The sequence below is a fragment of the Protopterus annectens genome, chromosome 3.part0, assembly GCF_019279795.1.
Source record: "Protopterus annectens isolate FY-2018-M chromosome 3.part0, PAN1.0, whole genome shotgun sequence".
In the NCBI taxonomy this organism is placed as follows: Eukaryota; Metazoa; Chordata; order Ceratodontiformes; family Protopteridae; genus Protopterus; species Protopterus annectens.
The window spans coordinates 1,870,499,732-1,870,518,134 of NC_056731.1; the positions used below are offsets into that span (position 1 = coordinate 1,870,499,732).

At 39.2% G+C, this 18,403-nt stretch overlaps 1 protein-coding gene across 2 annotated transcripts in view; it reads left to right on the forward strand.

The window, feature by feature from the left end:
- The window catches only part of LOC122797136 (serum paraoxonase/arylesterase 2-like), a 695,627-nt gene that overhangs the window by 556,798 nt on the left and 120,426 nt on the right, over window positions 1–18,403 (forward strand). For both annotated transcript variants that reach the window (XM_044065936.1, XR_006364032.1), the window contains exon 5: window positions 14,905–15,031. In XM_044065936.1, the coding sequence (XP_043921871.1) occupies window positions 14,905–15,031 (127 nt within the window). The remainder of the gene's footprint in view (window positions 1–14,904; window positions 15,032–18,403) is intronic.

Sequence of the window (18,403 nt, forward strand, 5' to 3'; positions counted from 1 at the left end):
CAAAAGGAAAAGCACCTTCACATCAATCAAAAAGAAATGCTAGCAGTAATAAATGCAGTTACAGCCTTCAAAGACTTCTTGCATCCAGGACAATTACTGATAAGAACAGACAACACCACAGTCATGTGGTACATAAACAAACAAGGAGGAACACATTCATACTCCTTGTGCAGACTAGCCATGACTCTTTGGAACTTGGCTCTGGAAAGACAAATCGAGCTTCAAGCACAGTACTTGCCAGGACTGGAAAACACACTGGCAGATACTCTAAGCAGAAATATGACAGATCCACACGAATGGAAGTTACATCCTCAGGTGTTTACAGAGATAATCCAAGCGTGGGGGAGGCCACACATAGATCTTTTTGCCTCCCACAGGAACCATCAATTGAAAAAGTTTTGTTCAAGGACCTTCCATCCAAAGGCCTGGAAAGTGGACGCCCTTTCATTCAATTGGACAGCATGGACAGTTTATGCATTCCCACCTCTGCCTCTTCTACCCAAGGTGCTTTTGAAAGCAAGAACAGACAAACCAAGGATGATACTGATTGCTCCAGATTGGCCAAGGCAACACTGGTATCCACTCCTGAGGAGCCTAACACATACTCCTCCCTGGTCCCTGCCTCTAATACCTCTTCTGCTGACTCAGAACAGATACAAAACTCTTCACAGTCAGCTGAAAACACTCAACCTCGCTGCATGGAAAATTCCTTAATACCACAACAGACCCTACTCTCCAAGGAGGTGCAGGATGTCATTTTGGAAGCCAGAAGACCATCTACTAGAAAAGCTTACTCCGCCAAATGGAAGCGGTTTTGCTGTTGGAATGAGAAAAGAGGTCAGGACCCTAGAAAATTGAACTTGCCTCAGGTTTTACAGTACCTGGCTGAACTGCTTAACAGTGGACTTTCATTTTCTTCCATAAAAATACATGCCTCAGCCATTTCTGCAGAATTCAACACGGATCCTCCTTTATTCTCTCACCCACTCTTACGGCAGTTCCTCAGAGGGGCCAAGAATATAAGACCTCCAAGGAAGCAACCAATACCAGCCTAGGACCTTAATTACATACTAGAAAAATTAACATTGCCTCCTTTTGAACCTGCTGCCTCAACAGATTTGCAATATTTGTCCTGGAAAACAAGTTTCCTTCTGGCCATCACTTCAGCTCGTAGGGTTTCTGAACTACAGGCCCTCATGGCAGTGCAGCCCTTCCTCATCGTCCATCAGGACAGGGTTTCCCTTTGTACCAACCTATCTTTTATGCCAAAAGTGGTATCCAGGGTAGCCTTAACTCAAGCCATACACCTACCTACCTTTTATCCTAACCCTCAAAACAAAGGGGAAAGGCTTCTACACTTTTTAGACATCCATAGGCAGCTACGTTATTATTTGGACAGAACAAAGTCCTTCAGGAAATCAGAACAACTTTTTGTGTCCTATGCTGTAGGGGCTCAAGGGAAACCAGTTACAAAACAGACCATTTCCAAGTGGATTGGCCACTGCATACGGTTTTGTTATTCCTATCATGGGAAACCTGTCCCTACTGGTATCAGATCTCACTCCACCAGGGCCACAGCCACCTCTACAGCCTTCCTCAGAGGTGTTCCTACTAAAGATATTTTGGAGGCAGCCACTTGGAGTTCTGTACATACCTTCACAAAACACTACCACCTGCCCTTGTATTCCAGAACAAGAGCAGGCTTTGCCACTGCTGTTTTGCAGGGCATTCTGGCTCAACCCAGTTCCTCATAGTACCTTCCACCCTATGCATAGCTATGGGACTCTACCCATCTGTGATTACTGCAGCTGTATGCACGATGAACATAGTACAGTTTTGTACCTACCATAAATGTAGATGTTCGAGTGCTAATACAGCTGCAGTACAGGTTTCCCTCCCTCCTTCCCCACATACCACTTGACTGGGTTATCCTGCTATGTTTTATTTGCTTGCTTACACTGTTTTTGCATTACATTGCATTTTTTACACATGTACAAAAGCTTTATTTATGTATTGCCTTCCTTTTGGGGGCACCTGACATCTGGGGCAAGAAAGACTGAAGAACATGGCGTCGGCTGTGTCTTATATACTCTGGCCTTCCTGACGTCAGAAGAGTAAGCGACGACAACCGACGCCGGACCGAGACTTTGGAATTCTGAAAACCCATCTGTGATTACTGCAGCTGTATTAGCACTCGAACATCTACATTTATGGTAGGTACAAAACTGTACTTTTCAAGTTATTGGACAAATAAGAGATGCTGGTAGAATGGGTGACATTGTAAACAGAACTGAAGGCAGGGATACTTTAACTTACAAGCAGACAAGGAAGATGGACTTAATGACAGGGTCTCTTTAAGACCTAAATTGAAGGAAAGGAGTCCGCAGCTGGTTATTAATGGGAAGTCAGCATGTGATATGTTTTAGTTACATTCATTGGTGAATTATGTCTTAGTTTTTACTACTAGTAGTATGTTTTTACTTTTTTAATATGGTCTGTAAGTTGTTTTATCCATGAAAGCACTTACCTTATGTTAGAGTTGTCTGCCTTTTATACTTTTTATTTGATAGTCTTCATTTTGCAAGCTTTATATTTTGGCAGTTATTTTACTAATAATGATTTCAATAATACCAAAGGAAAAACATTTGAAGTTCTTGGAACTGATAGAAGGATTATAAGCAGCATAATTAGAATCATCTTTATGCATGTCATAATATTGTTTATTTATACGTTTTTTGGAATCGACTTTTATATGTAAACACTAAAGACTTCATCAGAACAACAAACGGTTCTAACCACTTAATTTTATTTATAGTAAAAAATTTAAATCATGTGACATTTCCCCACCAACTAAACACGCCCACACCTCTAGTAACTGGTTAACTAATATGTTTATCAAATTTTAGGCAAGGAAACCCAGTTTAACTACCAAAAAGTGACAACATTTTTTTTAGAGGTGTGGGTGTGTTTAGTTGGTGGGGAAATGTCACGAGTTTAATTTTTTATTATAAATAAAATTAAGTGGTTAGAACTATTTGTTCTGGTGAAGTCTTGAGTGTTAACGGGGATGAAAGTGCATGTATTTTATGGTGTAGAGTGCTGAACGTTAGGGCTTGGGGAATTAAAAGGGCAATTTCAATTATTTTTCAGCATGTTTCTTCTGTCGATTTTTCAAGCTTTTATCCTGGTTTTGGGGATTCTTTGTTGTGGTTTGCTGTTTCTTCAGAATCTCCTGGACCATTTCTTTTTTGTTTAAAGAAGAGAGCTAAAATTAAGCTATGAAGATGAGTCATTATTAAAAAGAGACTGAAAGGACAGTGCAGAGAATAAGAAGAATGATTGACAGAGGAATAGAAACGAGAGGACGACCAGAAGGAGACAGAGGATTATGATTCAAGTACAGAACTAGAGGAAGACCAGAAGGAGACAGAGGATTATGATTCAAGTACAGAGCCAGAACTGTGTAAGAGAGTGTTTTAGTCAGTGTTTAAATAAGTGAGTGCTAGATATAGGTCTAATGTCCATCAGGATATTCCAAGCTTTGGCTACTGACTGAGTATATTGAGGGTCCTATGGTTTCTTAAACATGGAGAGCCCAACACAGTTGCCAGTCAGTGCTCTTGTTACATTTAAACCAGGTTTCAGTAACTGTATAGAGATAGATGTTATTATGTGCACAATTAATACATTCTCAGAGAGGTATTTGCATCAAACACAGTGTGGAAGTCTGAAAATTTGTATCAACAGGATGAGGCATATCTGCTGTGTAAAGGGTGATGTAAAAGTTGGTGTTACCCTTGAACCAGAACTTCTTATGTAAGAGTTCAGGTAGCTCAGGATGGCAATGCCACTACTTACCTTTATATTTCATGTTTCCATGTATCACTGAAAAATGGTAAAGCAACTGCAGCAGTATAAATTAAACCATAACCTTAAATGTCAAAATGACAGTCTTGCTCAGAATAGGCAGTACAGTTGATAAGTGTTCAAATTACATATTGGATCTATACAAAACTAGTCATTCATCAGGTCAGTTTAGAATATGCTTTGTGAGGTTGTCATCTTTTTTCATACATTTATTGGAAAGTCACAATTTTAGACCTGGGCACTGCTGTTAGGTAAATGTTATCTGTGTCTGACACACACGACTTTAAAGGCAGTTGCTTCATGAAAATGCATGGAAGATGTCATCCATATTTTATATGAGTACTTTCAAGTCATTGACAGCTCAAAATCCACTGGCTGTTTGAAAAAAAAAACAGTGCATCATGATGGGTCTGCAGTTGTAGTTGCACAGGAATGCCAGTTCATCTTTCTGACCACTGCTGCAGTCTCCTTAGCTGTATGGGTTATATCCTGGCAAGGATATAATAGCCAGCCAGCTTCCAAAGCTTCAGGGCACCTTCTACATGCCCAAACTATTGGGCAGCTTGAACTGAGCTGACTAAAAGACAAGTTTGGGTGGGAAACCCTTCAGAGCTTTACTACCACTGAACAATATGCTCCTCTGAGGCTTTTCAGCAATTAACAGTCGGATTGTGCTGTTACTTTGTTGGACAGATAAGTTCCCTTTATGAACTTGCATTTAAAAATTTTGTTTATTATCGATACTTTCCTCTTCAGGAAAGTTATTTTAATTTTATTTAAAAGCTAGAAGTTTGTATTGTAAGAGACCGCAAAGCAAAGTATGTTAAAGTGCTTTTTAGTTTATCTGTGTAAAAAGTGACTTTTAAAAACTTTTGCTGCTGCTTTTCCCAAGGAAAGAGGCACCATTTTTGGCTTAACTGTGTAACAGTCTGTCGGTCCTATGGTCAGTCCTTCGCCCAGCCACAAAAAGAAAATTAAGCAAACAGCCTTTACCATCACAGCAGGCTAGCAATTTGCCTCGGCTGCAAGTGGGTTAGTTACTCTGCTGTGGCCATTAGTTGTACCGCAGACCCCACTCATCTTTTACCCCAGATCCCTCTGGTATAGCACCTACAGCTCCTATGGACCAATGGTTATCCATGTCCTCTGCAGCTGTTGGGATCTCCTCTGTGAGCAGGGGAGAGCCAGTCTTGTATGTCCTTGGAGAGAATAGGGAAGGTTTCCCTGTTTTGTAAAATTTTCTGCCCATTCTTGGGGAAACAGCTACTGCTTTACTATCACCATTGGTCCCAGTTTTCCTGTCAAAAAAGAACAGAAAACTAAACATGTATCTAGTCCTCCTTAAATTTCCTCAGACAGGAGTAGTTTACTGATTCTGGCTCAGGGTTTAATTTAGACTGTTTATCCTTCTTATAAAGTAGTTTCTGGTAAAAGTAAGAGGGCTAACTCCTTCCCTGAAGAGATTTCAAGATTCTGAAACTGGACCAAAGGATGAAGGGAAAGATGCAAGGTTTTGTGTTCATGTTTCTGATTCAGACTTGGAGGAGAGCTCAGTTTCTCGCTCTCCCTGTGGGGGATTCTCTTTCTCTGAGACTATTGCTAGAATGTTGAAGTGTTTTCAGTGGGAGAACACTGATTTTTTTTTCAGTCCCAATGAAAATACTATGAGCTGTTACAGAAAGAATTTCCAAAACCTGCGCCAATTCCTCCAGTTCTGTCAGCTTTCAAGGATGTGTGCTGCTACCTACAATTTTCCTGGCAGTCCGTCAGCAGCCCCTAAAAATGCAGATTGGATGCATAAAGTTTCTCAATCTTTTAAGTTTTTATAGACTCTTTCCAAACCTGATCTGGCAGCTGTAGCTTTAGTTAATCCTTCTGCTGCTAAACACTTTAATTCCGTTTCTACTATTTCTGCTAAGGATGGGAAGATTATTGATAAGTGTGAGAAACTGTATGCTTCTGCAACTTTTATTTTCAGAATTTTTGTCAGGCTCATGTGTTAAGGCTTGTAAATTCTCCTTTGGATAGACATTTAGATTTTGGCCCCACTGCTGCAGAGGTGATCAAAACGTGCGATGAAAGGGGTAAGCTGATAACAGGGAATCTCTGTTTTTTCTGTCCTCCTTTACCAAAAGATTATCTAACCCCTCATCCAGTCTTGGTAACAAGCAAAAATAAACAGTCAAAAAAATCCAGGTAAACAGATGTTTCACACAAAATTGCAATGGGATTCCAATGCAATGGGGATTGCAAGGATACCCCCATTTTTCCATGTTTAGATGACTTTTTCACCTTTGCAGAGTCTTTTTAGTGTCTGAAATCTCTCTCTCTCTCTCTCTCTCTCTCTCTCTCTCAGGTGAGAGGTCTAAAAGAATATTCAAAAGTTTTTCTTGACTCCTTCTCACAAGTTTGTGTTTCTGGTATGTCAGCTAGATAGCACAGTTCAAAAAACTTTTCTTCCACAAAAAAAAAAATAGATCTATATCTAGATGCATTTCTAGGGTTTTCCACTCAGACTTCAGTCACTACAAGGGAATACCCAAGGATTTTGGGTCTCATGGCTTCTCTGGTTATTGTGCTACCTCTGGCAAGACTCCACATGAGAAAGATAGTGGTATTTGAAGTCTTTCTTGCCTCGGCACCAATGCCTTTTGCTTTTCCAAATGCCAGTGCTGGGTTTGTTAGAAGAGAAATCACTTGCTGGAGACAACAGATTTCTCTAAATCCATGTATCCCCTTCTCCTGCCCTTCTACAAAGCAGTCGGTCACCACAGATGTCTCGACTTTGCTTGAGGAGCAATTTCAGGATGGATACAAAGTGCAGGGTGTGTAAGATACTAAGAACAGTCAGAAGCACATAGATGTAAAAGAGATACTTGTCCTGATCAAGGCACTCAAATTCTCTGAATCATCTTTGGTGCAAGGGACCTCTTCAAGTTGTTGCAGACAATATCACAGTCATGTGGTACATCAGTAAGCAAGGGGGAACCAGGACAATACCCCCTATGCAAACCAGCCATCTTAGCTTGGGATATAGCTTAACAGCAGAGTGTCACTCTACAGGCATTCTGCATTCTGTCATAGGTTTATAGGATGATACCAGGCTATTGGCCTAGAGGCCCTTATAGGCCTAGCCAAGAATGTTGCCCATATTCATGCTGTCAGAGCAAAACTGTGTGGCAGACAGGCTGAGCAGGACAAGGGCACAAATGGAAACTTGATCAGGGAGTCTTCAAGATTTGATCAATCTGTGGTAAATTCCTCAAGTAGACTTGTTTGCTTCCTCTCTGAATGATCAGCTGTCAAGATTCTGCTCCAGGACTCTATGTAAGAAAGCCTGGATGACAGATGTCTTTTTCCTTGAACAGGAATGTTCCTTTATGCCTTTCCACCCTTTCCACTAATATCCAGGGTGCTTCTGAAGATTCAGAAGAAATCCCTCAACCGTGTTCATTATGGTGACTCCCTTCTGACCCAGGCAACCATAGTTCTCCCTTCTTTTGGAAATGGCCAGGGACATTTACCACAAGTTTCCTCACAGGCTGGATGTACTCACACAAGAACAGAAATGTCTGATAGAACCCCAACACTACTTGGCTTCAATTGCTTGCCAAGATGATAGGGTCTTAAATCCTTTTAGGCATCTCTTTCCTGAGGATGTTCAGCTGGTACCAATATTGGCAAGAAAGCCTGATTCTACAGGAATAGATTAACTACCTCTATGTCAATGTGTGGTGGTCTCCTGAAATTGGACTATCCTCAGGTGCATACAAGAAACCAACTTTTTGCAATACATATTTTTTACCAGCTGACATCCGTATCACCAAAAAAGAGGGATAGTCAATAGCCAATTTTCTAGAATTTCCTAATGATGAACATTGTCGAAAAGAGTTCACCTTATTATACGAGATGTTTCAGGCTAGGGGATACCCTACAGAGCTTCTCAAGACTATAAAAAGAGAAATTTGGTCTGAGAGAAATGGAAAATATGGCTCTATTCTTAAACATGGGCTACACTTTAACAGCAAAGACACCCCTCCTGTTAATGTGAGATCCGATTTTCCAAAAATATGGTTATTCCTTATTCACTTGACGTCAAGGACATTGAAAACATAGTTTGAAAGTACTGGTCAGTTTTTCATTGTGATGACACCACCAAACAGCTTATTTCTCGTAACCCTGGATTTACATATAAAAGGAAATACAATATTAAGACATGTAAACACAGAAGTGGCTAACTTCACGGCACCCATGCAAATGGAGAATAGTTGTATGACCACCGAATCATGCACCAGTCCACTGTACGAACACATACACAAATGCATGGATCTCGCCATACCCAATAGAACCATGACGCTCTCCTCCAAAAAAAGTAAGCCAGTCTGGTGGTCCCTTGCCATAAACAAACTCTACAACAGGAGGAGGAAACTGATGCAGAATAAGGTGAAGTCCCAAGTGTGGAAAAACTCCCTTATCAGCCTCAACAAAAAGTTGAAATCCCTCATCAAATCCTCTAAAGCTAGCTATGAAAACAGAATTGCAGCACATAGTAAAGACAACCACAAGGCCTTCTATAGTTATGTAAAGAATCTCCATGGCAATACACAGATTTGCTCTGAGCTACTGCACAATGGTACTTCCTATACTGAGCCAACAGATATTGCCGATATACTGGCTGACATATTCAATGTCAACTTTACCCCCCCCCTGCCAAAGGACCACTCTCAGTACCAGTAGATTGCCAGGGATCCAGTATTACCACTGCACAGGTTAAAACAGCACTGTCCAAGGCCAAGAGTACAACTTCTATGGGACCTGACAATATCCCTGGCTGTGTCCTACATGAACTACAGAGTGAACTGGCACCTCACCTGTGTGCCCTGTTCAATCACAGCCTCACCTCAGGCTTTGTCCATACCAAATGGTGCACTGCTATAGTCATCCCTCTCCACAATGGAGGAGTGACTACAGACCCTGGGAACTGTCACCCCATTAGCCTGACAAGTCTGATGTGCAAAGCTATGGAACGCATCATCATGGACCTAATAAACAAGGATATAGGGAATCTCCAAACTGTGGATCCCACACAGTTTGGTTTTGTGAAGGGTAGATCATGCCAGCTCAACTTGGTTGACTTCTTTGAGTCAGTGAGCAGAGGTGTAGATGAAGGCAAGGTGGTTTATACAGTCTACCTTGATCTGGCCAAGGCTTTTGATATCATTCCCCACTCAGGAATCATAGAAAAACTCATTAAGCTAGGTATCAACCCCCTATATAGGTGGGTTGCAAACTGGCTCACAGATACAACCCACAGTGTGAAAGTAGCTGACTCCAAGTCAGGCTGCCGACCAGTCACAAGTGGAGTCCCACAGGGATCGGTCCTGGCTTCTGTCCTGTTTAGTATCTACTTCTCAGAAGTCCAGGTCAACACAAAGAGACTCTGGCTGCCAAAGTTTGCAGGCAATTGCAAGTTGTAGCCATTATTAACTCCCCAAGTGATGTTGACATCCTACAGAAAGGCCTCACTGAGACCAACAACTGGTGTCAGAACCATGGCCTTAAGCTCAATTCCACAAAATGTGTCATTATCCCCTTTGGGAAAAACCCAGTTTCCATGAATTACCACATCGATGGTAGTTCACTGAAAAACAGAAGGCTTTATAAGAGATCTGAGAACACAGGTTGACAGCAACCTCTCCTTTGACCACCACATTGCCACTGTGGTCAGAAAGTCCTATGTGGCACATCTCATTGCTAAGGGTTTTACATCCAGGAATTAAGAGGTCATTGTCTCCCTCTACTCTTCCCTCATTAGGTCAATCATCGAGTACAATGCCCCATTTGGCATGTACATCAATAGACACCTGCAACAACTGGAGAAGCCACAAAAGTACCTCACAAAGAGGATCCTAGGCCTTAAACACTTGTCCTATATGGACAGACTCAAAAAACTCCAACTATTCTCTGTCTCATATCACCTACTTAGAGGTGATCTCTGCTTGATTTACAAAGCCATGTCTGACCCAGCTCTGTTAGAAATACTACATGTAAAGAAATCCAAATCCCTCCACACCACATGCTCATTACCACAATCAATAGAACATGCTGGCGGGACAGGATCATAACCCAGAGACTGCCTGCCCATGCTATGGAATAGACTTTCCCATACATGTCAAACAGAGCACCTCACTGGCCTTCTTCAACAGAAATCTTGATGAGTGGATAGGAAATAGAAAATTCACCCCAGGGATCACTCCAGTGGCTCTACTCGACAGATGCACTGGGAACTAAGGTCGGGTGGCACAATGCCAGGGTAATCCTATGGGCTAGGCTTGTAAAGGCTCAAGGGCCTAGTACACACTTATGAACTTATAAGAGCCTGTTGGAAAATTCCCAACTTTGAAAGGTCTTTTCCCACAACTAGAACTTGTGGCAGATGCTATCAATGTGCATACATCAGCAGTAATTACACTGGCAATTTATAAGACAAAATTACAAAACATTACAGGAGTGGAAAGTTTCATTGTGGTTCTGTACACAATGTCACGCATTCTATATAGGTAAGACAAACAATGCACTGAATAACAGAATATACCAACACCTATATAGTCTGCAAAAATCTGATAAAAACTCCCTGGCATGTCTTGCAACTCAATGTAGTGGTTTTAAAAAATTCCATTTCCTAGTTCTGAACAGGTTTGGTCAGCTGTTTATTCAGGAGACTGGAAAAACTTTTTACTACACCGAGAGATGCTTTGGCAACTAAGGCTTGATGCAACAGCCTTCTCAGGGTTAAATGACAATATACCCATTACAAGTGAACTTAAAAGAAGGGCATGCATTGTTTGATTGTGTTTAACACAATGTTTTTTCCACTTGTTTTTTTTTTTTTCAACTAGCTGTATCCGCATTTTACATTTGCTGTGTATTACATTTGCAGCAAGGCTTTCTAGAGCTTGAATTACAACCTGGGCCTTTTAGAAGTGGATTCAGTTACTACTGTATTACTTGAGTAGATGGAGTCCTACAAGGGAGTATTTAAGCATTCTTAGTTTCTATACACACTGTTCTGATGTATTTTTGGTTTTAAGACAAAAACGCTTAACATAATGTATTTTGTTGTGTTTTTAACGGCTGTTTTATTAAAAGTCTCTACTGGATCTCAAGCTGATGCTGTTTTTTTTTTCTTTTTATTACTTAGTTTATTTCAGTTCCATTTTGGTGTTTTTAAAATAATATATTAGCAAATGGAAATGTTTTCTGGTTGGCATCCGCAACATAACGGACACCCATTCAAGGCTAGTTCTCTGGTTTTGCAGTATTTGTGTGAGTTAATATTCTATAGCCTTTCTTAATCATCTGTCAAGGTTCATTTATTGGCCATTTCAGCATGTGTGCCCATGGATCGGATCCTCTTCCAGTTTATTTTCATGTCAAAATGTTTTTGAAAAAGGTTTTGCATAAGAGTCCTCCAAGAAAACCAGTGATCCTGCCTTGAGATCTTAATTTTGTGCTTGTCAACAGCTCTTCTATTTGAACCAGCTAACCTGACTGACTTGAGATTCTTAACATTGAAAAGAGTTTGACTGAATGCTCTGACCTTTACAAGAAGGCTATCTGAGTTGCAAGCACTTATGGGGAGTCAACCGTATCTCATTTTCCACAGGGACAAGGTTTTATTTGAGAACTAATCATTCTGTTATGGCTGAAGTGGTATCCACGTTTACTTTAGGCCAAACGATCCTTCTCCCCATTTTCTTTCTTGAACCCAAAGTCAGGGAGAAAGGATATTGAATACCTTGGATGTCCGCAGACAACTTGGGTACTATCTTGACAGAACTAAATCTTTCAGATCTTCAGATCAGTTGTTCATGTCTTGTGATGGTAAGAAGTGACAACCTGTGACAAAACAGACTATTTCCTAATGGTTGTCTAAGGCAGTTTTGTTATAGTCACCACAGTAAAACTGTCTGAGGCAGAGTCAAGGCCCACTCTACCAGGGCCTTGGCTTCATCTATGGCTTTTTAAAAAGGGTTAGATTCTAGAAGTATTCCAGAACCTACAACTTGCTCCTGTGTACATAGTTTTACAAAACAGTATAAGCTTGATTGCTTCTCTAGGTCTAGATCAGGTTTGCTAGGACCATTCTCCAGGGGTTCCTGGACTCTTCTCCTTCCACCTTCCAAATGTAATAAGCTACAGTAATCTAGCCATATAGCTAAGACTACTGCAGCAGTGATCAATATGATGAACACAGTACAGTTGTGTGAGTAAACTTACCATAACAGATGTTTGAATGATCACTCCTGTAGTAGCCACACCTTCTTACCACCCCCCTTGTTTTTTGATGTGGTTATTTTTGTTTTTCCTAGTATTGTCCTTTCAGGGCTCAGCCTCCATCTCTGTTGGCAGAGAAGCGCTTGGTACCCAACTCAGCTCAATCTGCTTGACAGTTTTGGTGCATGGAAGGTAGCCTGAAGCTTTGGAAGCTGCCCAGCTATTATATACCTATTAGGGTATAACCCATAGAGCTAATGCTACTACAGTAGTGATCATTCAAATAGCTGCTGTTATGGTAAGTTTACTTACACAACTGTACTTTTCCTTCTATACTGGAGACCCTAAGAGTAGGGAATAAAGGAATGTGGCCAGTTTACTCAAAATAAGTGTACAAAAATGGAATCTAATATGATTCAAATCAAGGTATTCAGCTTTGTAGCAAATGTCTTAAATCCTGTTCTTTATTGGCAGTGCAAGTTTTTTATACATTATACCAAAAGCTGTAGCTGTCATAAGATATCTGCTGAACATTTTAAACATGCTGAGTATTAAAATTTAAGCTATTGAAACTAAACACTTATAGTAAATACATGCCATTGTCTGTGACAGTACCATAACTGTAGGTCCCTAACATATAATCTACTTGGAGAAAAATAAAGTTACCGATTATTTGCTGTCTTACTTGCATGTTTTCTGAATATGGATTTTTGTTTGCTTATAAAACAGTTGGAATTACAATCAAGTATTTTTTTGTAACTAAAAACTGTACAGTTACTTTATATATTTAACATTCACATTTGTGAGAGCCCCAAGATTTATAATGCAGGTGTCACCCGTACCGAAAATCAACATTACAACTGATTGTTTTTATGACTCATGCCTCACAGCAAGAAGTTCTCCCGTTCGATTCTCGGCTGGAGCACCTTCTGTGTGGAGTCTGCATGACCTCCCCATGGTTGAGTAACATATAAAGACATGCAGGTAGGTGCGTGCATGAATGGGTCTGCCTTCTTTGAAGGTTGGGCATTGGGCTGGCAACTTGGCGCCGTAAAAATCCACTGTCAGTCATTAGTGGACCAGAGTTCTGCTGTGGCGACCCCTAACCGGGAAAAGCCGAAAGACAATTATTACTACAAAAAAAAGTATATAGGTAGGCCTGTGTGCTGGGAGATCTAAGCAAAGAAACACAGTTGTTTAAATGTAATTCTGCAGATAACACTGATTTTTATCAATGTCACATTCTGATACCCCTAATTAAGAACCATTCACAGGTGGGTTGCATGCACTTTATTTATTTTTATTGCCATTTGTTTACCAGGAAAGTCCACTGGGCCAGAATAACCCATTTTCAGTGGAGGCCTTGGGAGAAAAGCTCCACAAGGCAGTTAGTATAATAAAACATAAAGTTCAAAACAGTAGATGCAAGCAGTATTAACAAAAACAGACAGTGCTATATATACAAAGGCAGAATAAAAATCATGTATACTTAAATATGTGCAGATTAATACAGTTACGAGTTGCATACTAAGTAATTGTATTATACATTTAGAGATAATATAATGATAAAAGCAGTCATATGGAAAATATTTGCAAGGTGCTCTAAGAGTATTAGCCAGCACAATAGTGAATGGCAGAGTGGAATTGATTTATTACAAATAGTAAGGCATAGATAGTAAGGCAAAGAAAGATAAATTGTGTTTTAAGTAGTGATGAAGATATGAATATGCAAGTTAAGGTGAATATGACTTGGGGTGTGGGACGTCAGGTTATGCATGGATGAAAATTGGGACATCTGCATTGCCATATGGTGGAGAGGTGTTGCCGCAGGGATTTTTTTGAAGGAGGAAATATTGTTGAAGGTTCCGATAGCTATAGGAGAGAATTCCATAGCTTGGCAATAGAGAAGGAAAAAAGCATGTCCCCAGCTGGGAGTTTAGGTTTCTCTGCTTGCAGGAGAAGTTTATTTTCGGATCTAAGTGCCCTGTTTAGGTGGTACTGGGTTAAAATAGAAGTAAGGGCTGGGAAGGGTTTGTAAATAATTTTGTGTGCTGCTGTTAGTATGTATATATATATATATATATATATATATATATATATATATATATATATATATATATATATATATATATATATATATATATATATATATATAAATAACCAGGAAAAGACAAACAACAACCTGAACACTGTGATGATCTGTGCTTCACTAATCAAACCTATATAAACCTAAACGGGTTTTCACTGGAGTAATGTCAAGCAGACTGTGATGTTTACAAAAGTCTAATATTTCAGTCCTGAACTTAGGCTTGCAACTAGATTGGTGTGGAAAAGAACATTTTTGCAAACTATTGCACAATAATTCTGGTCTGTCAGGTGTCTTGTACCTTAAAGGAAGGAGGAAGCATGGTACACTCTTGGCCTTCCAAACCAGATGCACGTGAGTCTGCTTTGATGAAATGTATGCATTTAAGAGATGATACAAAATGTTCTTTATAGTTCTAGAATGGAACATTCAAAGTGAATGATGAGACTGGGAAAGTGTTTCAGAACAGATGACTGCATTGATACTCTGTATCCTCATTATGACACTTGCACAAAAAGTATTTTGTTGAAAATTTTATTTTGTGTATTAGCTAAATGTAGTAGGCAAAATATTTTAGTAGCTAAGCAACAACTATACGGTGTTCTAGTGAGGTTACTGGAAACTTTTTTAGTATTCTGAAGGCCGTTGTATAATAAACTACATTTTTTTTTCAGATAATGTGGTGTACCTCTTTGTTGTGAATCACCCAAATCATGGCAGTACAGTAGAAATTTTCAAGTTTGACGAGGAAAACAATTCTTTATTGCACCTTAAAACCATCACGCATGATCTCTTGCCAAGGTACAAAACCAAAAAGTGATAATTTACAGCCTTTTTATATCACATCTGTATTGTTCCAATATGTATGTGTGTGTGTGTTTTCAAGTTTGTGGTGCACTTAATTACATAATTAAAATCCCTTAAAACATAGAAAATGTCCTGCAAGGCTGCCAGTTTTAAGCAGTTTTACTTTAAGATACATTAAGCAAGCAAAAATGCCCTAAAAGATGCATTACTGTGTAAATAACTCCCTTCCAGGAGTGTAGATACCCTCCGTCTGTGTTGTTGGCCTCAGAGCACCGCTGGGCATGCTGTATTGACACACGAACACAAACCCTGTCGGGCGGCATTGCTAGTAGTAGTGTGTGTATGTATTTATTTATTTATTTAACATTTGTTAAGTGGGAAAGTCAGACTTGGAACAAAGCCTATTTTCAGCAGAGGCACAGGAAGAAACACTCCAGATGGATGTCTTTGTAGCATGGGAGGAAACCGGAGTACCTGGAGAAAACCCACATGAACGCAGGGAGGACATCTGAACAGAAGGCACCCTGGCCGAGAATCAAACTGCAGAACCTCTTGCTGTGAGGCAATACTGCTACCGCTGCACCTCTGTTCCATATATATATATATATATATATATATATATATATATATATATATTACACACACACACGTGTGTGTTTAAAATGATACTGCACCTAATGTTCAAACTTGCTGTAGTATATGCAGTTGGTGAAGGATGTGTTTTGCTTCCAAAAACATATAACTTGTACAAGTATTTAAGGTCTACACATGCACACACATTCATTTTGCTCAGGGTAAGTTATATCTAGCACCATCTCATATGTCCATATCCAGTAGTTTTGGATGTCAGCATTGATTTTCCAGTTTTCTTTCCTTCTCATCTGATTCTTTTCCTTATATACTTTTGTTGTTGGTATATTCAGTTGTTTGATTTTTATCTGCTTCTGGTATGATTTCCAATCCTGCTTGTTTTAAACTAAACTGAGATGTCATCTTAGACTTTCTATCCTCATGTTTCAAACTTTTACTATGTTTAGATCTGATGATGTCAGCAGATAATGTATGCATTGTCATGATTGCAGATCTGTACGCAGTCATTTTCTACGAAGCCCAATGCCTTCCTCAGAGTGAGGATTATATAGTCTTTATACACTGTTTTTTATATATCATTTAGTAAGCATGAAGCATTTTTTTTGTTTTCATGTCCAATTGATCCAGTCCTTTTAGAGACCAGTCAGTCACCCTAAAACTCTAAATTAGAACAGGAAGAGTAAATGGATTTAAGGCATGGACCTTTTTCATAAATATCAAGGGAGTTTAAGTTTTAGTATTCATAGCTTTATTCTCACTTGCCAATCCTTCATCAATTTACAAATATTTATACAATCCCTCCTGTTCAAGTTCCTAGATATCACATTCTTGTTCCCAGGGTTGATATTTACTTAGTGTTGCAAATTTTCTGTTTTAAATGTTGCTTTTGCATATTTTTCAAGACCAAATGTAATTTTTATATCATCTGAGAACATTTTAACCATTTGTAGTTGTGCTTTCAGCTCCTCATCTGATGAACTACACAGTTTTAAGCCATCAACAAAAAGTAGATACGTCATTAAACAAGATTGATCTCTGGGAGCCAAATTGTAATCATAGCCTAATCTGTGAAATAAACAGCTAAATGGGTTAGGGGCAAGACAAAACAGCAACAGTGACAAAGAATCACCCTGGAATATCCCCTTTTGAATTGATATCTCTGGGATAACAATTTGCCCTTTGTCATGGTTCAACTGCAAAGTGGTTTGCCACTGTTTCATGGTTACTGTAATGTAATTGATCAACATAGGGTGTATCTTATTCCTTTGTAAGCATGAATGTGGGATGCTGTCAAATGCTTTTTTTTTTTTTTTTTTTTTTTTTTTATTATGTCCATGCCGTACTTACAAGTCTTTAGTTTGGATTTATTCAGCAACAAATGATCCTTTGTTCTATATGACTTTTATAGCAGTATAACAATTTAGTATGGATTTATTCAGCAATGAAAGATCCTTTCTTCTATATGAATTTTATAGCAATAAAACAAAAAGCTAACGCTTACTGATTTTTATTTTATATGACTACAAAATCTGTAGTTTGTATGTTGCTAGAAGGCAAATTATTGGTCTGTAAATTTTAGGATGGCTTGCAGGGAATCATTTCTCCTGTTAACCAGATTAGTGTCTGTTCCAGAGGCACATGGAAGTAATTCTTGCTCAGGGCTAAATCTTTTTGTAAAGATGTTAATACTTATAGCCAGAGGTTCGATACTGCATTTGAGGCTAGGGTTTTATAGTTAGGAACTTTTCTTAATTTTATCTGTTTCCATGGCCATTTCATCATCCCATTTCATATCCTCTACATTAGAGTTTCTTACTGTTTCATTTAATACTTATGTCCTTTCAGTATCTTTGTGTTCAACAAGGTCTCCTTAAATACTTCTCCAAAATGTGCCTATTTCTTAATCTTTTTGTTTCATGGTGTTTCTTCTTTCTTTACTTGTTTTCCACTTCTCTGTAAAACCATTTTGGACCATAAATGAATTCTTAAATGGCTGTATTGGACTATTTATGGTACTTAAAACTATAAGGCCATTATCTCTGAAACCATTTGAAACACTAGAAAATTTCTTAGAATAACACGCCATGAGGTACCATTACAGAATATAATTAACTGGTGATTGTAGGCAGAAAGGAAATAACACAAGCTTATCTTCATGTAAATCATTTACTGCATGCAAGTCTAGATGTGATAGACAATCATAACTCTAGTGATAAAAATCTCTCTATTCAAGCAAAGTTTGTATGACTTCTAAATCTAATGTAATGATAACTCAGTGAAAAAATATTCTGGACTGATGCAGCATACCATAGAATGAGCTTTTAAAGTCAGTCTGCCTTCTCAGAGACCAAACACTGTTCATACTTGAGTCATTGGGTCCTTGTACATAGCTTGCACAATTCTAGCAATATTTCAGGGACTTTTAAACACTTCAGGACTGAGAGTCACTTTTCTTGGGACCTTGTGATATGCTTTCTCCAAGTCTAGAAATGCCCAGTTGGACTCTTTCTTCTCAACTATCCATCTCACTGCAAACATCAGGTCAGTTGTGCTGCATCCTGATCTGAATCCAAACTGCTCACATCCCATCAGTCACCTTCTTCAGAACGTTCATGCAATGTGACAGGAGTCTGATACCACTGAGAAGTCTTTTTCTCCGTACTGCTATGAGTACCCTCAGGAGCCATTTTTCCTCTTATCTCACCCAACATCTTCATCAGGGTGGGAGGTTGGCATAACTGTTAAGGTGTTTACCTTACAGACTCAAGGTGCAGG